The sequence below is a fragment of the Larus michahellis genome, chromosome 20 (genome assembly GCF_964199755.1).
Source record: "Larus michahellis chromosome 20, bLarMic1.1, whole genome shotgun sequence".
Taxonomy (NCBI): Eukaryota; Metazoa; Chordata; class Aves; order Charadriiformes; family Laridae; genus Larus; species Larus michahellis.
The window spans coordinates 2,903,466-2,930,136 of record NC_133915.1 but is presented as its reverse complement, the minus strand read 5'-3'; the positions used below and the strand labels follow the sequence as shown (position 1 = coordinate 2,930,136).

Here is a 26,671-nt window from a genome sequence, read left to right as displayed (position 1 = left end):
GGGCAAGGAGAAGGTGGGTCCATGGCTCACATGCTGTATGATTCTTCCTGTGCTTCCTTTTCTCTTTGTTGCGAGCTGCACTCCAAAAGGTACAGCAACATCACAACAGATTTGCCTCCCGGGCATTCCATTCAGAACAGGTGCCTCTACGCCATGCATCTTGGTGCTGGCAGTGCTGTGGGAGTAGATGGATAGCTGAAGCACGATTTATCAAACAATAAACACAGCAATCAAAACGCCAACATATTGCTAACAGACCTGACGTACAGAATGAGATTGTGACCTAAAATGAAAGCTAGAAACAATCTTCTTCCATGTTTGAGTACACGAAGGGCAGAAACACTACCTCCCTCCTTAGCTCAAACAAAATTAAAGGGCAGATAAGAAGGTATTGAGGCTTGTTTCAGAGTTCTTTGTAGAACTATTTGCGCTCGTATCAGCTACCAATCCACCCAGCTTGTAACACTGCCTTCAAAACTAGTAGGCAGTAAACACCAAAAGCTTAGTGGTAAGCTTTTAGATCTATATGCAACACTTTCTAAACAAAAACCATAAGACCTCAAAAAGGCTTATCATTTAAAGGAAATTCCCTCAAACTACAGAAAGGGATGTTTTTAAGCCATTGGTGAAGACTGAAGAGCTGCACTGAGTTCCTGCCTCGGTCACGGACAGTTTCCATGGGAAGAGTCAAACCGTACAGACTACCTTGGGCTTCAGTTTCCCATTGACAGTATCAAGGCAGCAATGCATCCCTCATCTTGTCCATTCAGAATAGTCCTCATCATCTGTAAGCAGCTGTGCGAGAGCAGAACAGAACGCTCTTCCCACGAGTAATGCTCTTTACCCCTGGGCCAAGGGAAGAGTTTAGCCTGCATCTTTTCTAACTGTGCACAACCACTCAGCTGTTTTATTCAGATCTCACTCAAATCTCAGAGCACCGTTCCATTAATAAATGAATGTAGCACGCAGAGGTTGCTTTAAAGTCACTAATTCTGATTAAACTAGTAGCAACAGGATGAGAGTCTCAAAGGACCATTATTAACACTGCACACACAATAAAGGTTCAGATTCATCTGTATGGCAACTAGAGAGAAAGCCAGGTTGCAATGACTAATTATTTTCAATAACTTTGAATTAAAGAATAATCTGAGAATAATATGACTATAAGCTTTGTTCATACATCTGGTCTGCCTCTTTGGAAGCTCTACCAGTTTGTTCCTTTGGCATCTACTTCAGTCTCTCGTCTTCAAAATTTCACTGGACAGTTGGTGTCAGGTCAGCATCCCTAAAGAAATAATTCAAAGATATAGAAAGCCTGAGATAATTAAGGCAGGTATTTTATAGATTTTGAAGAGCTTGGCTGACTTGGGGCAGGGGAGGGGCTTGCCATGACTTCCGTGCCCTCTAACAGAAGAATACACGAAGAAAGGCTTGAGACTTGACAGTTGTCACTTGGAAACTAGATTAGGGCTTCCACTCAGTTTTGAAAGTCTTGAAACAACGGCCTTTCCAGATACTGCAACCACAACAGCTTTGAAAGTCACAACCCACATGAGTACTCTTGCCAAGGAGTGCTCTCACTCAAAGGGGGCTTTGAGGTGTTTCACATCCCCCGTGCATCAGCCAAACAAACATGGCAACCACAGCTCCTAGTTTCCCATCAGGGAGCTCCACTTCAAAATACAGCTAGACAGGCTCCCTGTATCTTGCAGACACACACAACCAGTCCTGGACTTTGGTAAAAGTTTGACCCTCCAGAAACGTTCTTTGGATCACCAAGAACCTGCAGCCTGCTGTGAACACCATTAAGCTAAAAGAATAGTTTCACCATATGATACAATGCTCTCTTAATAAATAGCAGATGCTTTGACCAGGACCTGATTTGAACATAACACATTGCAGACCTGAGGCCAGTTTCCTGGACTCCACAGGAATGCCTTGCCCTCTGGCAGCCAGTCAAGCCTCCAGTAAACAACAAACATTTAGTCTTCAGCCCCAAAAGACACACTCCATCCAAGCACCGACGGAAAGGATGTGTGAATTCAACCGTTCACTGAGGTCTACCAGAGGAGCTGGCAGGCAGCACCAATGCTGCCTCATCTTGTATTTTAAACAGCTCCTGACACAAGCGACTCCCCGGCATATGCCGGGCACTCAGCAAGTGATCACAGCTCTTTTTACACTGGCATTGTGGGAAAGGATCATTTAGTTCTGGGTTGTGAACTTTTTTGGACTGGGACAGTCTCCTCTATCGCTGGGTTTGAAAAATACCTGGAAGATCTCTGAGCCATTTTATTTCTGTTCTCTTTTTGGATGAAGAAAAAAGACAAAGCATTTTAATTGCTGCATTATCTTTATTTGTATATCATAGGTTTCTTGCACTCAAAGCTTACAAGAGACAAGCTGAGTCTAACACCGAGTTTTGTTCCAGTTGGAGAACATCTCCCATCACAAAAGCATGCCAAGAAACAAGCTGTTTCCATACAGCAGAATTGTCAAGATCCAGCCTAATTGATTTTTTCACAGATTTTAATGCCCAAAATGCTTGGAACTCCTGCATTGGCACAGCCATTAGCATTGATTAGTGCTAAAAGAAACAAGAAAATTAAGATATTAGCAGTGACAAGATCTCTGTATCCATCAAGGAAAAGTTTGTTAAGTGCACAAATTTCTATCCCCAATTATGGTCCTATTCGAGGCTCCTGTTGGTCTCAATGGACACTGCGTGAAACTTCAGTGGGCTAACTCAAAGGGAGGAAATGTTTGCATGGCTTTAAATCACCTTTGTGCTCCTCCCGTCCCTTACATGCAGCAGGTCGCATGCTGGCATACAGTAGATGCCTTGTGGGATCTCTGTGTCATCGAGGCATAAGCTGGGTACCGCTGCTACACAGTAGTTTCTTCTGACACCTGGCAAACCACTTTGGAACAGCTGTCCCAGATATTTAGATGCCTAATACTGAAAAGCAGTGCTTCACCAGATTTTCCAAAGCATCCCAGAGCCTTACCTTTCCATCCTGCTAGGTAGTTTACTCCTCCTCCCCCAAACAGGGAAATATGTTCATGCCTCAAAGGTGGACTTAAGGCTTAAAGGATAGAAGGGTGCTTATGCACTGTAACAGAAGCGTAACATTCTGATCTCATAACTTACGTTGAGTTTCTGCAAGCTGGTAGAGAGGAAGACCCGTGCAGAGTTGTTCAATGGCTTTACCGTAGACAAGCCAGTCTTTCATACGTCCAAGTCTGGAATGGCCCGATTGAAACTGTACCCACACACTATATGGAGAGTATACTGTGTTCATAGTCTAAAAAGAAAGAGTTAGACATCATCACTAATGTAGCTTTGTTTCCATTCTACTAGGACACCCCTTGAGAAAATCCCAAAACCTAACATCACCTTCCTTTGCGTCACACAAAGCAGCAGCTAAAGAAGCTACACGCTTTTAAAAGATTTTAAAATATGTTCAAAGTTCACTAGATACTCATTCTGTTAACATACCAAAATTGAGCTGTGTTGCTATCATAATAAGTTATGTTAACGTGCGGTAAGTTTTGCTGTAAATGCGCTACTCTTAGGCTGTCATAAATTGGTCCAGAACTCAAGTCCATCTCCGGGCAACACTTCCAGTCACCTCCAGGAAACCTTTGCCCGAATTGAAAAGTCAAAGTCTGGTCAAAGTAAGTAGATTTCTAAACTTTGTTCTGCAAGCAGAATTATTTCAAGTTATGTCAAGCTCAACAATTCAGCTGGACAATGAAAAAAGAGAACGCCTGCCTAAGTTCATATTGCCACCCCCCTAAAACACTCAAATTACACTGCTTCAGGGACAGGTGATCTTCTAGTCTAGTCACAGTGACAATCCACTCCAAAACCATGAGGAGTGTCGTGATTGCTTATTATCTTAAAATAATGTTCTAAATTATATTCCCCAAAAGTTCTGTCTTCTCAGATCTGCTTTATCATTGCTAACACAGTAAAAGACATTCTAAGAACTGCTCTTCTCAAAGGCAGAATGGAGGGCTCCCGTCACACCACCCAGCTCCTACACAGCAGCCTTTCTTGTCCACCGTACGGGTTTTGCTACAAAGTCACCTGTCTCTCAAAAGCCAGCCGTCCCATTTCTTCCAGATCTGGGATGTATTCCTTATTTATTTTCATGATAAAGCAGGCATTTCGTGAAAATAATCTTGTTGCAATATATCCCTGTGATTAAAAAAACATGAGCTAATTAATCAATTGAAAACGGCTACCACTAATATTAGTTGGTTCTCCCTACAATCTTTAGGACAACCGAGAAGCAACACCAAGTGGCTACACAGACCACGACTGTGGAACGACTCTGCATGGACATTGTCACCTTTGGGGAATGGAAGCAGCCTGCCCACACTAACGTCTGTCCATAAGACTGGAAGGATCTTTGCCGACAGACTTCTGCTGCACTCGCTATACGAGGGTGATGGCAGCCCATTCTCAACTCTGACCTCACTGAGGTCAATGACATTCTGCTCACTGTCGTGAACCACCGCCACAGGTTTCATTATGAGTCTTTGAAATGGACAGTCATATGGGTGAAACAAAAGATGGCCTAAGAGGAGGGAAGGTGATGGAAGTCTTCAAAGAAACAGTGTTTCACAACAACTCATGGTGACAATACACTAAAATAATTTCCGAGTTTAAAGACTTCCTCAAAAATTAAGTCTTGGTAGATTCTTAGATTTACTTACATGCACGTAGTCAAAAATGGTATCAGAGGAGTACAGGCCAGAACGGACATGGACATCAACAATGTGCTTCTCGTTGTCAATAGTCATAGTTCCAGTGACATAGTCATTTTGAGGTTCTTGCAGGGTAAAAGTCTTTGGTAAAAAACACAAAATCATTGTTCATCATCTGGCTGGCGCCTTTAAAAGGTGTAACATAAACAAATGCTTTCTCTCAAATAAACAAGCATGATTGCTTTATGTAAATACTAAATCCCTTAACAACCCTCTAGCAGTCTCAGGAGGCCCTTGAGGTGGAGATAAGTCATGCAAGAGCGGGTCAGGCTGAGAAAGGAGGGGACAGGCCCTCGCTGCAGCCTAAGGAAAAACAACATGGGGCACCCCAGTCATTATGACTGGCAGCAGACTGCAACAGTCTCCAGATCTTAGCTTGAGCTAAGGGGACCTAAGCCCCCCCAGTTTTTGTGTTCCTGTGCACCTGCACACAACTGCCTCTTTGGCTTCTACCACTGTCACCTTGGGCAAATGCCGTTTTTCTCTGTGCTTGGCAATAAGCATCTCGTTACTTTCTTCTGTGCTCTCCTTCCTACTACGTTCACCCCCTGCCCAGGAATCTCATGCACTTTCAAGGAGTACCCGCACTACAAGGCTTCTCAGTCTACTTACCTCCAATGCAGAAGTCTGAGTCCAAAAGACTCCCAGCAAAACGAGGACTGCAGCCTGGAAAAGGAAGAAGCATTCTCACTCAACAGAAACACCAGGCAGTGCCACAAAAAAACCCCAAAAACCAGTCTGTGAACGGAGGGAAGCAGCTGTAGCATCAGTTTGAAAAATGACCCCCTTAACACATGTATTTATTAGTTGTAAACAGTTACAGCTCTTCGTTGTAAAATTCTTGCATTTAGGCTCTCTGTTGCCTGTAACCAAAAAAGCAGAATGATAGCTTACACATTACATGTTTTTTATTTTTCAGAAGTCACACTCCCTGGTACCATGTTACTTCTGGATGTGTCTCCGCAACTGTAATTACTAAATCCAAACTACATCCCCCGTCTGAACTGTAATCCAAGTTCTGCACTCTTTGCTCAAATGATGCTTCCACTGACTCCCAGGGGTTACTGCACACCCAGGAAACGCAAGCTTCCCACTGAACAACCCACAGTAACAATACACAGATCATATTAGTCCCAGTACTGTACCACTTACTTGAGCATCTTCTTCTCTGTCCTCTTATTTTTAAAAATAAGGAACTTTTAAAAATATATGTTCAATAAAAATGGATATACTCACAAATCCGTTCATTTTTCTTTCAGATAAGAACAAGAGGCTGCAGAAAGTAAGAATGAAAGAAAATCCCAGAGACCTTCAACTTTTATATCTTGCTGGAGGTGTGGGAAACAATTGACAGAACTTTTCTTCATGACTCGAGCAAGTCCATATCTACATGCCACACTGTGGTAAGCCTCATATCTGAATTTTGGGTTGGCACAGATAACCTGACCCCGATAGGTTAAAAGCACTCAGTAAGTCAGCTTTTGAAAAATCAATCACTCTGCAAATGGCTATTATTTACTGGTTTAAACTCAAGAGGAGTTCACACTCTTGTTGCTTCCATTTTTTAAAATATTTTAAATATTTAACAGGATATTGTCCAGAACTGAAAGTCATCAGGAATAACTCTGCTATTCATTCATACAAACTGCATTTTGTTTTCTGAAATATAACCCCTCACAGTCTGACAGTCTGCAGACAAATTCTGGAAAGGAATACCTATGTCATGGTGGGCTACGTGCCAGTCACTGAACAGACCAATTCTTCAGCCATTTCTTCCATCCAATACATGCACGAACTCTTAACAAGAAGCAGCATTATATCAACTAACTTTAAACAAAACTCTATAAAGGCACGACATAACATTTCGCTCAAGAACTACATGATGTGAGCTGTCTGCTTTTCATTTCCATCCCCTTAAGACTCTCGTGGTGAAAAAATCCGATATTCTCTCAACTCTGCAAGTTGAAATCCAGGCAATCTTTCAGAGCCCGGTCATGCCCACGTTGGGTGCCAATAAATCTGTCGTGGTTTGGGCTGGGCTGGCCACTAAAATAAATCACCGATGCTCTCTCTAACCTCTCTCCCCTTTAACCTCACATCCCTCTTCTGAGAAGGCAGCAAAAATAAGAGAGAGAGACTTACGAGTTGAAAAGAAACTAAACTAATGAAATATTAATGATAAAAAGAAAACACAATAATATTAATAGGAAAATAATGAAATATATACAATATATACCAAACCGTACCAAGCTCCCAGGATGACGATCACGTCACCGGCAGGCACTGGGCAAGTCCCAGACTGGACTCAGCGACGGACGGGAGATGAACTCAGGAACTGGATTCAGGAATGCACGGATTGGGATCAAAGGCAGAAGAACAGAGTCCTCCTCGGACACCGGCCATTGAAGAAAGAGTCTGACCCTTTGATCCCTCAGCTTTTATACTGAGCATGTTGCAGATGGGATGGAGTACCCCATTGGTCAGTTTTGGGTCACGTCTCCTGTCCGCTCCCCCCGGCAGGTGCAACCCCACTAAGCTTTTCCACTTCCCACCCTCCAACTTGGTCCATAATTTATCCGACCTTGGCTGTTACAGGAATGAGTATAAGGAAGAGCCTCTCTGCATACCATTCCTTGGGATTCACTATAAACATCAGGCGTTATCTGCTAGAAGCAGGCACTGTCTGAAAAATATGCCATTCATTTCAGAGAATGCAGTTAGTTAGAAGAGACATAACTGAAAAGTAAAATTACTGAAAAGAAAATTGGTTCTTTTTTACCTCAAACACAGACAGAGTGCTGCTTGGTTTTGATCACTTACCGTGATATATATAACACATGCATTGAAATCAGGGACATAATTGGGAATAACAATTGTGCTTTACAAGACCATCTGGGTAAGCGCTAGCCTCCTCAGTGCACAAAGGAGTGACACAAAACTGCAGAGGATGCGTGCGTCACACAAGGTCACAAAACAAAAGGAGCAGCATGAGGATTCCTTCTTTAAAGCTACAACTGTTTTCTGGATCCTGTGAAAATGTCAGCGACCACATGACATTGCCCTGAGAAGTATTCTCCTGCGACTATGACCTTGCCCGGGCTCCTCCTCATCTGCGACTCCACGTCAGCCAGTGCCAGAACCTTGACGAATCCTACTCTACTTTCTACTAGAAAGTCATAATAGAGGCTGATTCCCTTCTAATAAAACAAGAACGCAACCTAATAGACAACACATTGCGGTAATCTCAGTCATCACAAAAAAAGGTGAAAGAGATTCTGTGGAATTCTCTCTCAGCAAACAGGCCTCAGTGAAAGAAGGACATCGCATGCATTTGCATGGGTGGGGTGGCTGACACCCCAGAGGGCCGTGGTGCCACCCAGCATGACCTGGACAGGCCGGAGAGCTGGGCAGAGAAGAACCTCATGAGGTTCAACAAGGACAAGCGTAGGGCCCTGTACCTGGGGACGAAGAATGTCAGGCACTGGTATAGGTTAGGGGGGGACCTGCTGGAAAGCAGCTCTGAAGAAAAGGACCTGGGGGTCTTGGTAGACAGTCAATTATCCATGAGCCAGCGATGTGCCCTTGTCGCCAAGAAGGCCAAGGGAATTCTGGGCTGCATAGGGAAGAGTGTGGCCAGCAGGTCCGGGGAGGTCATTCTCCCCCTCTACTCTGCCCTGGTGAGGCCACAACTGGAATACTGTGTCCAGTTCTGGGCTCCCCAGTTCAAGAGAGACACGGAACTACTGGAGAGAGTCCAGCGGAGGGCAACAAAGATGATGGAGGGATTGGAGCATCTCCCTTATGAGGAAAGGCTGAGAGAGCTGGGACTCTTTAGCCTGGAGAAGAGAAGGCCGAGGGGAGACCTTATTAACGTTGACAAGTATCTAAAGGGTGGGTTTAAGGAGGATGGAGCCAGACTCTTTTCAGTGGTTCCCAGTGACAGGAGGAGGGGTGACGGGCACAAGCTGGAACATAGGAAGTTCCCATCAAATATGAGGAAAAACTTCTTTACGGTGAGGGTGATGGAGCACTGGAACAGGCTGCCCAGGGAGGGTGTGGAGTCCCCTTCTCTGGAGACTTCCAAGAGCCGCCTGGACGCAGCCCTGAGTGATGTGCTCTGGGCAATCCTGCTTTAGCAGGGGAGTGGGACCAGATGATCTCTAGAGGTCCCTTCCAACTCTGAAATTCCGTGATTCCATGAAAGCCGTGCTGCTAAGCAATACATCAGAATACATACGAACAGCTAGCAAATTGTGACAACCACCATTAGATTAGACTAATTTGATTGGATTGATGTTACCCTCCTCTTGAAATCTTGCTCTGACCCTTCTCAAAAGAGTATTTGTTTCTAACATTACAGATATGTCAGAAACATTCAGAGTAGATTCCAGCAGCCAAATAAACCTTTCATAGCAGGAATCTATCAGGGTTCAGGCACCACAAGCTAAACCAAAAAGCTGTCCTAAGTTTTAAATGCTTTTAAACTAAAGCTTGAATTAAATTTCCATTAGTCATTACGTCTTCGTATGCTCATTTCTTGTGAAAAACACCCAAGAAGCACAAGTTTCTGCTTTCTTAAGCACCAATAAGAGCAAAACAACCACGTAAGAGCAAAACAACATGTGAAATCGGTCATTTAGTGAAGGAGAATTACAACAATAGCCACCATCTCATGATTTTCACCTCACATTGGACTGACTGCATGTGGCTGATCCGATCAGACAAGGCCAGATGTTAATTTCTAAGAAGCACTTGACCAATTAACAACATTATTGCAAGAGAGAACATACTCCCACTTGGCTCAGGCAAAACCTAAATATACTTCCAATAGGAAAGCCTGGCTTTTTGGAGGCTTTTTCCCCACACTTAATCACATATCTCCCAGTAATACGCCTGCAATTAGCACACATGCACTGAGAGGCAAGACAATCCATGATTACACCAAGAGTCCTCGAAGCACCCTTCTATATTAAGCAACTGAAGTAAAGAGCTAAATAAGCAGGGATACAACCCGCTCTAATTGCCACATGCACAACTTTCACTTTTGCCAGTCCACAGGCAGAGTGAGGTTTAGCTTAGGAAGCTGTGACTCAGAACCCCTCGCTGAACATGAAATTTCACAATGATCACAGAATCACAGAGTGGCAGGGGTTGGAAGGGACCTCTGGAGATCACCCCGTCCAACCCCCGGCCAGAGCAGGGTCACCCAGAGCAGGTGGCACAGGGACGCCTCCAGGCGGGTTTGGGATGTCTCCAGAGACGGAGACTCCCCCACCTCTCTGGGCAGCCTGTGCCAGGGCTCTGCCACCCTCACAGCAAAGAAGTTCCTCCTCGTCTTGAGATGGAACTTCCCATGGTCAAGTTTGTGCCCGTTACCCCTTGTCCTGTCCCCGGGCACCATTGAAAAGAGCCTGGCCCCATCCTCCTGACACCCAACCTTGAAGTATTTATAAGCATTGATAAGATCCCCCCTCCGTCTTCTTTTTTCCAGACTAAAAAGACCCAAATCCCTCAGCCTTTCCTCACCGGAGCGATGTTCCAGTCCCCTCGTCATCTTGGTAGCCCTTTGCTGTCCCCTCTCCAGCAGTTCCCTGTCCTTCTGGAACCGGGGAGCCCAGAACTGGACCCAGTGCTCCAGATGGGGCCTCCCCAGGGCAGGGCAGGGCAGAGGGGGAGGATGACCTCCCTCCACCTGCTGGCCACGCTCTTCTGGATGCCCCCCAGGATGCCATTGGCCTTCTTGGCCACCAGGGCCCATCGCTGGCTCATGGTCATCCCGTTGTCCCCCAGGACTCCCAGGTCTCTCTCCACAGAGCTGCTCTCCAGCAGGTCACCCCCAACCTGTGCTGGTGCAGGGGGTTATTCCTCCCCAGGTGCAGCACCCTGCACTTGCCCTTGTTGAATTTCATAAGGTTTCTCCCCATCCAACTCTCCAGCCTGTCCAGGTCTCGCTGTATGACAGCATAGCCTTCCGGTGTGTCAGATGAATGATGCCCACATTCACAAAGTAGTCTCCTTGCTTTAGATACTTTTGGCCTAAGGGAAGACTCTCAAACTTTTCCCCAACTAAAACCACTTTTTCCTCAACTGTTACACTTGCAATCAGGTTGGTCATATCAGGGAAGCCAGCAGGAATAGAATTTGAGTAATTTTCAAAACAAGTAATATGTTGTAACAACAGAGCAATGTTTATTGTCACAGTAAACTTAGTTTCTCTGTTATTTTCACAATAAATTGTAAGTTACCTTGATGAAACATGATTAAGTTATAGAATTCCTATCAATCTATTTAAGTAAAATTTCCAGAAGAATTTGACCCATTATTTGTCACTGTCATACACTAAAACTCATTTCAACAAAAGAACCTTGAACATCAAATGAAAAGAATAATTGTACAATTTCAGTTCAAGTTTGATTACCAAACAAGAAGTTCAACACATAAGGGAGATGGATTCAGTCAAGTTAAGGTGAGGTGATATTATCATAATAAAGTCTGCTGGTGACTCATGGGGTTTTTTTCCAGGTACTTTTCATAAATATTTACTTTATCAGGGAGTGAGCAGGTAGTGGGAGAAAAGTAAAGAATGAAGGAACACCTCAAAAAATCAACAAAATTCTACGTGCTTCCATTTGCATTCAGCGGGGCATGCCACGTGCTAGATAAAGATGAGGCGCACAGCCTAGAAAAAGCTGTGCAGCAAAGGAAAGGTCAAGCAGAATTAATCACATTAGTTAAATAACAAATCAAGCTTTAAGGACGAATCTAGAAATCATTTCAGCAGTTTTGCTAGACAGTACGACCTAGAAAAACACGTGAAAATAAAAGTGTGTGCACAAAATGAAACACTAGTTTGAGAACAGTGTTAAAACTGGAACGCCTCTTAGCCTTGGCAGATTGCTGCATGGTGGTACAAGAATCTAGTATGGAAACAGAATGCCTTGAGCAGAGCTTTCAAGAGGAGACTGAGACAAGCTTGTCCTGGAAACAGAACAAGGTCTTACACAGTAAAAGCACTCCTCCCTGCCCTTTTTCCTGGCTTCTACTCTTGTAATTAGTTTTGTAAGCTATTCTCAATGTCAAATGCTCCAGCTGTGTGTGTTTGCCATACAAACTACTCCAGTAATCAGAAGTTGATGGAAGATTTGGAGATTCAGGCTTCCAAGTGTGATGCATCACTGTAATGGCCAAGTTGGCTACACTTGTTGGAAGACATGGACAAAACTGATTTCCATCTCATTGCTAATGACACCATAGGGATCAGCTTTATACAGTTCAGTTTCTCAGTGTCTTTCTTGAGAAGTAGTCGATTAGTTAAATTTCCAGAGACTACAAAATGATTTTGTGACATACAAAATAAGGCTTTTATGTGTATTTTGGATCTTGGAGGCTAGGGACATTCCCGTCACCAGCTGGCATCCACAAATCCATCCCATTAGAAGAACTGTAAATTTTTTCCCTTAGCAATTCATTACTTTCATTCACTGTATTTTATGCCTCGTGCAAACTGCAAAGTGGGTGCAAAACAGATGAACACCAGAGCTCTCTGCTTACAGTGCTGGCAGACTGGCTGCACTCACATAGTCCCAGCAAGGCATCGGTTAGCAGCAGAATGACAGAGTGTGGCCCTGATGGGTGTAAATGAGACCTGGGCCTTGCTTTCTCAACTACAGCCAGATTCCCTGGCTTTTCCACTAACACCTGACACAATGATCCTCAGCAGCTGAGGACAGTGGAGAACTTTGCTCAGACAGACACATGAGTTTATGATGACACCGAGTCCCTGTCATGCCATCCTGGCAACCAAAAGGAAACTTCAGCGTGCAATCCCAAACTGAGCTACAGTGAAGGGCACAATTAGTCTACAGAGGGACCAACAGAGCTGCTGTTAAATAAGAAGCACTTTTGGAGGAGGTAAACGTGCTGGAAAGCAGATCCTAACTGAACGAGCTCAGAAAATAAGGTTAACAGAACTCAGTAATTTCTATGATTTAGAACCAACTTCACGGTTTCCAGGGACAGACTTGGCACTTTTAACATAGCAAGGTTACCAACCTCATTGATTTAAAAATGTTATCAGCTACAGACAAAATACCATGCTGAGTCCTTTGCTATGCTTTGCCAAGCACAAAGCGTCACTACAAATTTTATTAGGCATCTATTTTCTGGTTCTGATTTTTTTTTTCTGTCATTTAAAAGTTGCTATAAAACACATTCAAGTTACGATAACAAGTTTTGTTTCATCTTCCTGAACATAATGAATTGATCAAGCTGGTATCAAAGCCTCCTCTTATCAGAGCATTTCCCCAGGAAGCCCGTCATGGTTCTGTGAACACAGGGCATGTGCCAATAAGGTAAACGCGTGTTAAGATTTAACTTTGGGATATTACTGTATAAAAAGTAAGAGTATACAACAATTACCTGCAGATTTTGCCTTGCCTACCATCAAAATGAAGTTCACTGTAAGTACATTTATCACTTTCTCATAAAACTTTAAAGGCTAGACAGATTTAAAATTATTTTGAGTCTTTCTCAGTGCCTAGTGAACTACTACTGATTTATATAGGGATTACGGAGTGAAAATGCCAAATGGGTTGGGACTGCATGGGTGAAATTTCACTTTGGGCACTGGCTTCACTCCACATGCCTACTCAAATGGAAGGAGCGTAGTGCTCTGTTACAAGGGCAAGACGCACATGTAAAATGTTCCAAGGGCAATATTCTCTCCTTCACAACTCAGATGCAAGTCAAGAGTCACAGCAAGTTACATAAAGTTATGGCACAGCTGTCTGATGGGAGCATAGGACAAGAACCACGAGACATGAGAGACTCCAAGCGCATGGCTGCAAAACAGGGGTATTTACAGCTGCCTGAAATTGTTGCAGGATGAATTCCAAACAGTTAGTGCTAAATGCTCTGAGTCACACTTGGATCTTCCTCATAAAATGCCTCCTTTGAAGCAGATGAAATTTGCGACAGCTTCAATATTCGAGGCATTGTCTCCAAGAGAATAATTGTTCACAATAAGGATTATTGCAAAAGAATTTATCATCATGATAATATCAAATCTCTCAAAAATATATGACCAAGTGATATGAGGAGAGGCCGAAGGGGCTGGGCATGTTTAGCTTGGAGAAGAGGAGGCTGAGGGGAGACCTCATGGCCCTCTACAACTACCTGAAAGGAGGGTGTAGAGAGGTGGGTGTTGGCCTCTTCTCCCAGGGGAATAATGACAGGACCAGAGGAAATGGTCTGAAGCTGCGGCAGGGGAGGTTTAGGTTAGATATTAGGAAGAATTACTTTACTGAAAGAGTGGTCAGGCACTGGAACAGCCTGCCCAGGGAGGTGGCTGAGTCACCATCCCTAGAGGTATTTAAGAAACATCTAGATTTGGCACTTCAGGGCATGTTCTGGTGGCAGAGATTGTAGGGGTTTTTCTGTGTGTGTATGGTTGGACTCGATGATCTCAAAGGTCCTTTCCAACCATGAAGATTCTATGATTCTATGATTCTATATCAGCAGTAGTTTTGACAAACAACAAGCATGTGAAACGCTATTATTTTCTAAAGGGGCAACAAAGTGTTTAACATTACATTCTTCTGAACAAAAGTGATTGTGCCTACCCTTATACTATAAGCCCTGTGTTCAGAGGCATGAGATCTCCTGTGAGGATGCTCAGGTCCCATTTCAGCTGTGTTCCAAGTACAGAGCTGTACAGTGCACCCACATTCCAACTCTCCACAATAGCTGCACACCTTCATGGATGTTGCATGGATCTGCTCCATGTCTGAAATCAAAAGCTGAGCCCCAAAAGTTCACTCTCTGAAACAAAGTATTTCAGACCACCTTTTTCCAAGGAGTTTACTGAACTGGGGCGGGACATATTTTACCTGTGCAAAGTGTAGTACTGAGGTTAAGAGTAATTTATATCAATTGATGATCTGATGTAAGCTCATTAACAAAAAATTCTTCTGCATATTTAAACACTTGACCCCACTTCAGGAAAGTGCAAAGAGGTACACAAAGTTAAACTGGAAGTCAAAATTATTTTAATTCGATGCAGGATCAGCAGTCCCAATGTTAAAGTGCTGTGAATTTAAAATGTTCATTTCAGATTATGATTGCTTCTCTTCTTGGAGTTTTCCTGGCTCCAGCCCTTGCTAACAGGGTAAGTACAGAGCTACACGCAACTAGACACTGCCGCCTTTAGTGGTCTTTAGCTATAGCCTATGAAAAACATGTTTCTGAAAATAAAGCTGTATTTAAAGCCTGATACTTAGCAGAAAACTACTTATTGTTTTATACCAAAGAAAATATTTCAGGCCTTGATATATCAAGGGAAAGAGACGGTTGCTAGATACAGAATCAACAAAGTCTGCCTTGAGATTAGCACAAACACTGTGAAAGTCATTGTGTGGAGAGAAACAAATGTTACCCATGAAGGATCTGACCACAAAATCCAGTGAAATGCTCTCTGGAACCCTCTGCCTGCGGGTTCCGTCTGGGGAAAGAACAACAATGAATTAGTTTACTTCCCTTAGAAATTTTTCTTGCAAGCTTGATACTGAACTTCCAGTAATGTGAAAGCTTGTCTGTCTTCATAAGGTGGATGCATCAGACGCAAGAAAACCAGGGCTAGATAAAGCCTGAACGTGAGGCTTGACACAACAGTACTAAAGGCTTCCCAGCCTCCCCTCTAAGGCCAGAAGCCATCTCCCCCTCAATTGCATCCCTAAAAGCATTAATCTCCCCAAACGTGGTTACTACAGCTCTTGCTTTGTTGAGGGAAAGACCACTGGGAATCCACAAACCTAAACCCTTACCTCCTTTCATCTTTTTCAAAAATCAGAACGGCAAGAGGCACCACAGTGAGCACTCACACCGCTCTTTCCCTGACACTGGGGTCAGCACCGACTCAAAGGAGGGCTTCAAGGACTGGAAGTCTGTCTGGGACATCGAGACTGTAAGTGGCCACCACCATGGCTCGAAAACATAGAAAATAACCAAAAGGTTTTTGGGAAACACCTAAGCTTCAACAAAACTTAACAAGATTCAGAGGAGATGCTGAAGAACGTTCCCACTTCACCATTGTTTCTGCTGCACTGATGTTTTCAGCAGTGAATTCCTTCCCCTGACTTAAGCACTGTAACGTATCATACACGTGGCATTACTGGAGAAGGCAATTTACCTTTTACCAAAGTCCCTTGTCAGCCTCCACAACACATTCACCTGGACAACATAATTGAAAGAACAATATTTTCCTTCCCTATCATTATTTGGACTGTAGAAAGCTTTTTTTTTGAACAAGTACTTCTCTCTGGCAATCCGCTTATCTTCCACGGTATATCGTTTGCAACAAAAAGCTTTTTTTCTTTTTTATTTCAACAGGGCTACGTAGCAACCAAGGTACTTTCAAAGCACACCTGCATCATTGCTAAAATAGACAAGAGGTTTTTCCTTGATAAACCCTTTCCTGCACCACCTCGAGGACACCAGGTAGGATGGTGAATGACAGTGGTGAGAAAGCAAAGCATTTGCCTGTGAGAAGTCCTCGTTCCTGACCCACAGAGAGGAGAAAAGGCTCCAGGAGCTGAAGACAGGTTTCTCAGCAGGGCATTGGTTTTTCTAAATGCTCCTTTCTCGGTTTGTCTCTTTGATGCTTAGGGACTTAGCCCTCACCAGCTTCCTCCCAGAGAGAATCGCTTCACTATCTCAAGAAAGAGACTCCAAAGCTTGCACCCATATGGAAAACGCATTCAAGCTCTGTGCCGAGGAATTCCCTCTTACCTTGCTTACCCAGCTGCCGGTGAGTATACTAGTAACAGTGTTTTGGAGACCCAAACAAAAAGGAGCAAGGTTAAAAAAAAAGGATGAAAAAGATGTAAGTGAAGATGAGCAAGTTAATTATTGAAATCTTGTGCTTTTCTATGACTTTTATAAATCAGCGAACGCGTGCAAAAGGGAAAAAGCAGGTCTGTCCCTCTTCTGCATACAACTCGGAGACCAGGCTTTTCAGGAACATTTTGGGCTCTCGCTGTTGGCACAAGCCTGAATTTTTTAAGCAACTTCATGCATATACAATACCTAGCTACCACCAGTCCTGCCACAGCACAACTCTGAGATTTACAACCCCATTTGCAGCTTAGATTTGTCTAAAAAAATTGCACTAACAGTTGCTTCTAGTCTAAGTTTAGAAAGATGCAGCTCAATTTTTAAATGGCATTTCCTGGTCCATTTCCAACATCATGTTGGAAGAATTTCAGCCACATTGTTCTCTTAGTTCCTCACTCCAAATCTAATCAGTTTTTCCTTTCCTTTCAGGATCAAACTTCTTAAAGCAAGATGTCGCATGTTTGAAAGTTAAGATAAACGAGCTGCCTTTCTATTTCTGTGATTAATTCTTCTGGATGAAGTTTGGAGGAAGAACATTCACAGATGTGTGTACCCACAAACAAGGATGTTTCTTGTGACAATCTTCCCTTGATCACATTTTCAGCCACTTCTCTGTCTCTTCTTCTGCTCTGTGTGGAGGCAATTGTGTCTCAGCAAAATTTACCATCAACCTCTATTGGTCTGCGCTGTGTTTTTACTAATCCTTTAAAAACGTGGAAGCCATTCCAAGGACAAGTTGCTAAACTGGTGTTCTTGCAAAATCCCAGGTTTGGCATTCAAACCCCAACCTGTACAATTTCCCAGACACATTTCACATGCTGCCTTAAGCAATTATTCATCACTACTCAAAGCAAACGGCACTATTCCTACTGCATAACCATATTTAAGATCATAAGGTCTGAAGTCCGGATTTATAGGAATACACAGATCTGAGTTATTTCTATTGTAACTTCTTATTAACATACTAAGTATTACAATGTTTTATGGTAGCAGTAAGCGTTGCAACGCAACATGGCCAAGCACAAAGAGACAGAGACACTATTGCTCTCATCAACCCAGCAATCAAGCTGCAAGTAACACAATTGATAAGTGCATTAAATGCAGCTTGGAGTTGACTACGGGTGGTCCTGAACTATCTTTGAAGAACGTTTAACACAGGAAGCAAAAAAGCATACCCTCACCAATCAGAAGTGCAGTTGGGAATCTGAAAGAATCAAACCAGAGTTAGGCCAAATCTAAGGCCAAACGGCTGGGACTAGTTGCTTCAACTAAGACGATCACGTCCGAAACGCCGTCTGTCTGGAAAATACCAGACCTTCACCTTCCCTCCTGGCTCAGAGGCCCTTCTGCTGGAGTTTGAAAGGAGTTGCTCCAAGAGACACTTTACCCGTTCTCCTGACAGTCAAGGGCTACTCTAAATAAAGGATGCAGCAGCCTGGTCGGTTCAGGAAAATGGTTCTGGGGTCTTGAATAGTTAACTGACATGAAAACCAAAGCAAAACTGCACCCCAAAGTAGGTTATTATCCCCTCCAAAGAAAAGCAGCCACGTGGTTGCAGTATTTAAACACAGTTCCTGTCTGACTTGCCTTGTAGTTTGTGGAGGGAATCTCCTCTCCTTTTCCAATGTCACACTGCATTTTCCCTGACATCAAGCAGGCACAGCCCTCGTCACTTGCCCCATCGCATGTCACTGGGAAATGTCTTTCTGGGGCCCTTGGAGCCCTTGAAAACTATGGGCCACACTCTGTAACAGGTGATGGTTTAAAGGCCCCTGAGGCAGCAGGGGTCTGACCTGAGCAGGGCCTATGGCACAGCACAACATCACACACCCCCGGCTGTCACAGCCCTGTGTGCAAAGGGAGCAGCAGCCTTGTAGGGAAACAGGGGGACCCTCTCCTGGGCTCAAACCAGAGGGTCCACGGTCCCCTTGGCAGGGAATACCCGGGCACGGATGTTTCTGGCAAGGGATGACGCCTGCCCCAATACCATCTTGTTTCAGGCCAAAATTTCAACAAGAAGGAACAAACACTTGCAGCAAGGCCCGCCTTCTTGCAAAACTACTTTAACTTCATGCACGTAGATTCCTGGTTTTACTACAACATTACACATTGTGATGCTTAATACATATCCAAGCTCTCACATCAGTTTGAGACCATTTTAGTGGTAGCGTACGCATACAGAGACTATTCTCTCAGAGGTACTATTTACACTGTATTAAACGCTTGTGAGTTTCAGGATCCTGCAAATGCATTTCAACTGGAGAATTTTTAATCAATGTCCCACTTTTTAGACTCTAGTACTGCCAGCTCTATCGTTCTTGTGTTGCAGTTAGCTACTTCACAGCTGTTGAGCACCTGTAAGCTATGCGGAAACACTCCCCTACCTGAAGGATCCCACCCCTCTGGTAGCTCCTCACTTTTCATTAGAAGACCCCCACACTTAGGACCGCAGCTCGGGGGAGTCTCTAACATGCTTTAAATCACGCTGCACATCTCCCAGGTTTTCTCAGAGAGGCTTGGCAGATAGGGGTGTCTTGTGAAGCGCGGATGGCAGCTTATCTCATTGAGAGCATGGAACAAGCCCCTCGCAGTCCCTGGTGTTAAAGGGCTCGACTTATCTGGAATGAGTGGCAGAGTGCCCTGGCTCAGCTCTCAGTATATTGCACCCAGGGACATTGCTTAATGTGCTGCTGTCAAACACCTCCCAGTGCTCAGGGCAAATTTCTGAATTGCGGAGCTTCTTTGGGTGAAAACAGCCCCTGCTTCCCATCACAGGGGGTGGAAAAGGTTATTGGCTACCTCTGTCGGCTCAAGCCCTACGTCTCAATTTAAACATATACTTAAATGCTTAACAATCCGTACGTGACCAATTCTCCAATCTGAGCAGAGTCACAGAAGGGTCTACATTATGCTACATCTGCTTTTCTATCCAACAACAAATGGCTGCAGCAACCTGAGGACCCCGTTCTATAGGTCTGAATCATCTTCCTCTCTTCATACACACCCTCAGAAAGTTAAATAAAGTGGGAACCCCCAAGTCACAGGAATCCGGCTGCCTCTTTCTGCGTTGAGAGCAAGAACAACGAAAAGAACTTGCAGAATAGGAAGAGAGATGCCAAAACCTGCGGAGGGTGTGGCCACGACGAGAGCCAAGAACAGTAGGACCTGCCGGCAAGGAACAGAGATCTGGCTACAAAATTTCAGCCAGACTGCCACCCCCTTTTACCCCGGTCCCCCCAGTAAAAAAAGCCCCAAACAAAACAATGAGCCAAGAGCACATAATTCCTCTCTGGGTTCTTCATGTTTGAGGTGGAGCCCGGCTAAGCAGGACTGGGCAGGGGCAGAGACAGATGAGGATGGTTTGATTTCACTTGGTGGGAACAGGGTTGGGATAAAGAGAGGGAGATGAGCAGAATGCAGGAGTGCTGGGGCTTCCCCCTTACCTGTGCTCATGGTCAGTGTGTGATTGGCCTTTGTCAGATTTATCTGTCCTCCGTTGCTGCATCCCTTTTCTGAAAGAGAAAAGATTTCACTTATTCGTATTAGATCTTGTGAATCTCCTTCTGTTTCTAGAACGTTTTGAAATCTTTCATTAGTAAACCTGGTGCAAATGCAATGCCTCATTAGACAACAGTATATACGTCTCACTGGTTGGAAATCTGAAAGAATTCTAATCCTCTGCATCCTAACTCAGCTATTACTTAGAATCATAGAATCATAGAATTGTCAGGGTTGGAAGGGACCTTAAAGATTATCTAGTTCCAACCCCCCTGCCATGTGCAGGGACACCTCCCACTAGATCAGGTTGCTCAGAGCCTCATCCAGCCTGGCCTTAAAAACTTCCAGGGATGGGGCTTCCACCACCTCTCTGGGCAACCTGTTCCAGTGTCTCACCACCCTCATGGTGAACAACTTCTTCCTAACGTCCAGTCTGAATCGACCCATCTCTAGTTTTAATCCATTCCCTCTAGTCCTACCATTACCCAACATCCTAAAAAGTCCCTCACCAGCTTTCTCGTAGGCCCCCTTAAGATCCTGGTAGGCCACTATAAGGTCTCCTCAGAGCTTTCTTTTCTCCAGACTGAACAACCCACCTCTCTCAGTCTGTCCTCATAAGAGAGGTGCTCCAGCCCTCTGATCATCCTCATGGCCCTTCTCTGGACACGTTCCAGCACGTCCATATCTCTCTTGTAGTAGGGGCTCCAGAATTGGACGCGGTACTCCAGGTGGGGTCTCACGAGAGTGGAGTAGAGGGGGAGAATGACCTCCCTCGACCTGCTGGCCACGCTTCTCCTGATGCAGCCCAGGATACGATTGGCTTTCTGGGCTGCTAGTGCACTTTGACGGCTCTTGTTGAGCCTTTTGTCCACCAGCACCCCCAAGTCCTTTTCTTCGGGGCTGCTCTCAAATCCATTCTCCGCCCAGCCTTGTGCTTGGGATTGCCCTGACCCAGATGGAGGATGTTGCACTTGGTCTTGTTGAACTTCATGAGGTTCGCATGGGCCCACCTCTCCAGCCTGTCGAGGTCCCTCTGGGTGGCATTCCTTCCCTCCAGCGTGTCAGCCGCCCCACACAGCTTGGCGTCGCCGGCAAACTTGCTGAGGGTGCACTCTATGCCACTGTCCATGTTGCTGACAAAGATGTTAAACAAGACCAGTCCCAGTACTGATCCTTGAGGGAATCCACTTGTCACTGGCCTCCACTTGGACATGGACCCATTGACAGCCACTCTTTGGGTGCAGCCATCAAGCCAGTTCTTTATCCACTGAATTGTCAGTCCATCAAACCATATTTTATGGGCTTGGAGACCAGGATGACATGCGGGACAGTGTCAAAGGCTTTGCTCAGGTCCAGGTAAATGACGTCAGTTCCTCTCTCCTTGTCTATTGATGTTGTGACCTTCTCATAAAGGGCACTTCCTGGGGAACAAATTTCAGGTTGATGGCGATTCATTTTATTTTAGTTTTGAGTTATGGTTTGCTCCTAATCAGTGTTTCCACCAGCCTAATGGCAGCAAGATCTCACTTAACAACAACGCCGGCTTCAGTTGGCAATAAGAAAGACGTAACTGTGGAGGTTACCGTAACTAATTGCCATCTAGTGGTCAATGGAAATCGCACTTGGTGCTCAACTCGAGTCGAAAGCAGACATGTACCACACCAGGACTGGATTATATGCCTTGGACAAGCCGGTACGGCTCACTGGCCAAGACATTTTCCTACTTCAAACAAGTAGCCGTGCAAAACTCAGCTCACCACCCCTGAGTATTTAAGATTAGGCACCTCGATTCAAACTGAGCACGTATGTTCCCTTTACCGGGATGCGCCCTCTTCTCTTCTTGCCCACAGATCTTGCCATGCTGTTCAGTGCTTGACCACAGCAATTTGACCCAAGTGCCTAGCGCTTGTAGAGACACAATCAAGAGGCAAGTTTTTGGCTTCTAAAATTAAGGCATGGTCTGGCAAAGGTGTCATACCTTGACCTTGGGAAACAGTCTCGTACACCGAGAAATTTGGGGAGGTGGTGAGGGGAGGTTCTCAGTGGAATGGCTTCAGTGGTAAAAAGATCTTGGATTACTGTGCAGCGCAGGTGACTAGATAAACTGCTGTCCTTGGCACTGAGGGACCACAGAGGCTTCCTGCCCACTGATACGTACGAGGATCAAGAAAGGTTAATTGCAGCGCAGTTGGAGATGTGACTGGAATGTGTGCTAATTCTGCCCTCCCCAAATGCTTGTCATGATTTAGCTGCCTGTCAGTGTGCATCCAATGATACCATTGCTTGCCTGATACCAGGCATGCCTTTAAACACCTTTCAGGCATTTTGAAGAAACTGGGGGCAAATAATCAGCATTATTTTGAAATCCAGCCTAGGATATACATTGTTGTAACTTACAAAAGCTGCCAATGCACAGGCATACAAGAGACCCTCCCAATGTGCTCTCTTCCACATAAATCAAATTCCCCACCTTTTATAGAACAAGCCAAGCTGAGAAGCGAGCTAAATTTCCAAAACTTATATATTACTTGCGGGGAGAGAAGCTCTTGGAAAGATCAGGTAACGTTCAACATACTAAGAGTCACATCCTGATACTCTTCCTCTCGAGACTCCTTCTGAAAAACACCGTCTGAAAAACAGGGGCAAGGAGAAGGTGGGTCCATGGCTCACATGCTGTATGATTCTTCCTGTGCTTCCTTTTCTCTTTGTTGCGAGCTGCACTCCAAAAGGTACAGCAACATCACAACAGATTTGCCTCCCGGGCGTTCCATTCAGAACAGGTGCCTCTACGCCATGCATCTTGGTGCTGGCAGTGCTGTGGGAGTAGATGGATAGCTGAAGCACGATTTATCAAACAATAAACACAGCAGTCAAAACGCCAACATATTGCTAACAGACCTGACGTACAGAATGAGATTGTGACCTAAAATGAAAGCTAGAAACAATCTTCTTCCATGTTTGAGTACACGAAGGGCAGAAACACTACCTCCTTAGCTCAAACAAAATTAAAGGGCAGATAAGAAGGTATTGAGGCTTGTTTCAGAGTTCTTTGTAGAACTATTTGCGCTCGTATCAGCTACCAATCCACCCAGCTTGTAACACTGCCTTCAAAACTAGTAGGCAGTAAACACCAAAAGCTTAGTGGTAAGCTTTTAGATCTATATGCAACACTTTCTAAACAAAAACCATAAGACCTCAAAAAGGCTTATCATTTAAAGGAAATTCCCTCAAACTACAGAAAGGGATGTTTTTAAGCCATTGGTGAAGACTGAAGAGCTGCACTGAGTTCCTGCCTCGGTCACGGACAGTTTCCATGGGAAGAGTCAAACCGTACAGACTACCTTGGGCTTCAGTTTCCCATTGACAGTATCAAGGCAGCAATGCATCCCTCATCTTGTCCATTCAGAATAGTCCTCATCATCTGTAAGCAGCTGTGCGAGAGCAGAACAGAACGCTCTTCCCACGAGTAATGCTCTTTACCCCTGGGCCAAGGGAAGAGTTTAGCCTGCATCTTTTCTAACTGTGCACAACCACTCAGCTGTTTTATTCAGATCTCACTCAAATCTCAGAGCACCGTTCCATTAATAAATGAATGTAGCACGCAGAGGTTGCTTTAAAGTCACTAATTCTGATTAAACTAGTAGCAACAGGATGAGAGTCTCAAAGGACCATTATTAACACTGCACACACAATAAAGGTTCAGATTCATCTGTATGGCAACTAGAGAGAAAGCCAGGTTGCAATGACTAATTATTTTCAATAACTTTGAATTAAAGAATAATCTGAGAATAATATGACTATAAGCTTTGTTCATACATCTGGTCTGCCTCTTTGGAAGCTCTACCAGTTTGTTCCTTTGGCATCTACTTCAATCTCTCGTCTTCAAAATTTCACTGGACAGTTGGTGTCAGGTCAGCATCCCTAAAGAAATAATTCAAAGATATAGAAAGCCTGAGATAATTAAGGCAGGTATTTTATAGATTTTGAAGAGCTTGGCTGACTTGGGGCAGGGGAGGGGCTTGCCATGACTTCCGTGCCCTCTAACAGAAGAATACACGAAGAAAGGCTTGAGACTTGACAGTTGTCACTTGGAAACTAGATTAGGGCTTCCACTCAGTTTTGAAAGTCTTGAAACAACGGCCTTTCCAGATACTGCAACCACAACAGCTTTGAAAGTCACAACCCACATGAGTACTCTTGCCAAGGAGTGCTCTCACTCAAAGGGGGCTTTGAGGTGTTTCACATCCCCCGTGCATCAGCCAAACAAACATGGCAACCACAGCTCCTAGTTTCCCATCAGGGAGCTCCACTTCAAAATACAGCTAGACAGGCTCCCTGTATCTTGCAGACACACACAACCAGTCCTGGACTTTGGTAAAAGTTTGACCCTCCAGAAACGTTCTTTGGATCACCAAGAACCTGCAGCCTGCTGTGAACACCATTAAGCTAAAAGAATAGTTTCACCATATGATACAATGCTCTCTTAATAAATAGCAGATGCTTTGACCAGGACCTGATTTGAACATAACACATTGCAGACCTGAGGCCAGTTTCCTGGACTCCACAGGAATGCCTTGCCCTCTGGCAGCCAGTCAAGCCTCCAGTAAACAACAAACATTTAGTCTTCAGCCCCAAAAGACACACTCCATCCAAGCACCGACGGAAAGGATGTGTGAATTCAACCGTTCACTGAGGTCTACCAGAGGAGCTGGCAGGCAGCACCAATGCTGCCTCATCTTGTATTTTAAACAGCTCCTGACACAAGCGACTCCCCGGCATATGCCAGGCACTCAGCAAGTGATCACAGCTCTTTTTACACTGGCATTGTGGGAAAGGATCATTTAGTTCTGGGTTGTGAACTTTTTTGGACTGGGACAGTCTCCTCTATTGCTGGGTGTGAAAAATACCCAGAAGAAAAAGATCTCCGAGCCACTGAGCTGCGTATTGAAAATGCTAGGATTTTTCATGGCACTTGCAGAATTCAAGCTTCTTTGGAAGTGTTGGGAACATAGATCTGCTCCCTCCCTTAATCTATGCATTCGTCTATTTGATCCCCCCTCCAGCAATCATATATAAGGTGAGTCAGCACCTGGATAGGCTGGGTGGTAATGCCAAAGGGAAGTTCTCCACTGGAAAAAAACTATTCTGTTACTGTTTCTTCATTAGCATGAAGCATATACCAATGCCACGGTCATGCTGCAGCCTAAGCACAGGAATACACAAAAGGGAAACCTATCCCTTCTGTAGGAATACTTGCAAGGCCCACTTTATTTCTGTTGTCTTTTCGGATGAAGAAAAAAGACAAAGCATTTTAATTGCTGCATTATCTTTATTTGTATATCATAGGTTTCTTGCACTCAAAGCTTACAAGAGACAAGCTGAGTCTAACACCGAGTTTTGTTCCAGTTGGAGAACACGGCTACCATCACAAAAGCATGCCAAGAAACAAGCTGTTTCCGTACGGCAGAATTGTTAAGATCCAGCCTAGTTGATTTTTGCACAGATTTTAATGCCCAAAATGCTTGGAACTCCTGCATTGGCACAGCCATTAGCATTAATTAGTGCTAAAAGAAACAAGAAAATTAAGATATTAGCAGTGACAAGACCTCTGTATCCATCAAGGAAAAGTTTGTTAAGTGCACAGATTTCTATCCCCAATTATGGTCCTATTCGAGGCTCCTGTTGGTCTCAATGGACACTGCGTGAAACTTCAGTGGGATAACTCAAAGGGAGGAAATGTTTGCATGGCTTTAAATCACCTTTGTGCTCCTCCCGTCCCTTACATGCAGCAGGTCGCATGCTGGCATACAGTAGATGCCTTGTGGGATCTCTGTATCATCGAGGCATAAGCTGGGTACCGCTGCTACACAGTGACGTCCTCTGATACCTGGCAAACCACTTTGGAACAGCTGTCCCAGACATTTAGATGCCTAATACTGAAAAGCAGTGCTTCACCAGATTTTCCAAAGCATCCCAGAGCCTTACCTTTCCATCCTGCTAGGTAGTTTACTCCTCCTCCCCCAAACAGGGAAATATGTTCATGCCTCAAAGGTGGACTTAAGGCTTAAAGGATAGAAGGGTGCTTATGCACTGTAACAGAAGCGTAACATTCTGATCTCATAACTTACATTGAGTTTCTGCAAGCTGGTAGAGAGGAAGACCCGTGCAGAGTTGTTCAACGGCTTTACCGTAGACAAGCCAGTCTTTGTTACTCCCACGGGCAGAATGGCCAGATTGAAACCGAAACCACAGATTCTTTGAAGAGCGTACAGCGTTCATATTATTCATATTCTGAAAAGAAGGAGTTAGACATCATCACTAATGTAGCTTTGTTTCCATTCTACTAGGACACCCCTTGAGAAAATCCCAAAACTTAACATCACCTTCCTTTGCGTCACACAAAGCAGCAGCTAAAGAAGCTACACGTTTTTAAAAGATTTTAAAATATGTTCAAAGTTCACTAGATACTCATTCTGTTAACATACCAAAATTGAGCTGTGTTGCTATC

The 26,671-nt window shown here is 44.4% G+C and overlaps 1 protein-coding gene and 1 pseudogene across 1 annotated transcript; one reads left to right on the top strand and one right to left on the bottom strand.

Annotated features, from left to right (window-relative positions):
* Positions 1-2,338: 2,338 nt before the first annotated feature.
* Positions 2,339-7,068, bottom strand: GKN2 (gastrokine 2). Its single transcript, XM_074563549.1, has 6 exons — positions 7,023-7,068; positions 5,389-5,442; positions 4,726-4,857; positions 4,094-4,204; positions 3,152-3,305; positions 2,339-2,587 (listed from the first exon to the last, which is right to left on the bottom strand). The coding sequence occupies exons 3-6, from the start codon at positions 4,810-4,812 to the stop codon at positions 2,508-2,510; spliced, it is 432 nt and encodes a 143-aa protein (XP_074419650.1). The 5' UTR covers positions 4,813-4,857; positions 5,389-5,442; positions 7,023-7,068; the 3' UTR covers positions 2,339-2,507.
* Positions 7,069-15,210: 8,142 nt separating this feature from the next.
* LOC141733268 (gastrokine-1-like) lies at positions 15,211-17,243 on the top strand (annotated as a pseudogene).
* The last annotated feature ends 9,428 nt before the right edge of the window (positions 17,244-26,671 follow it).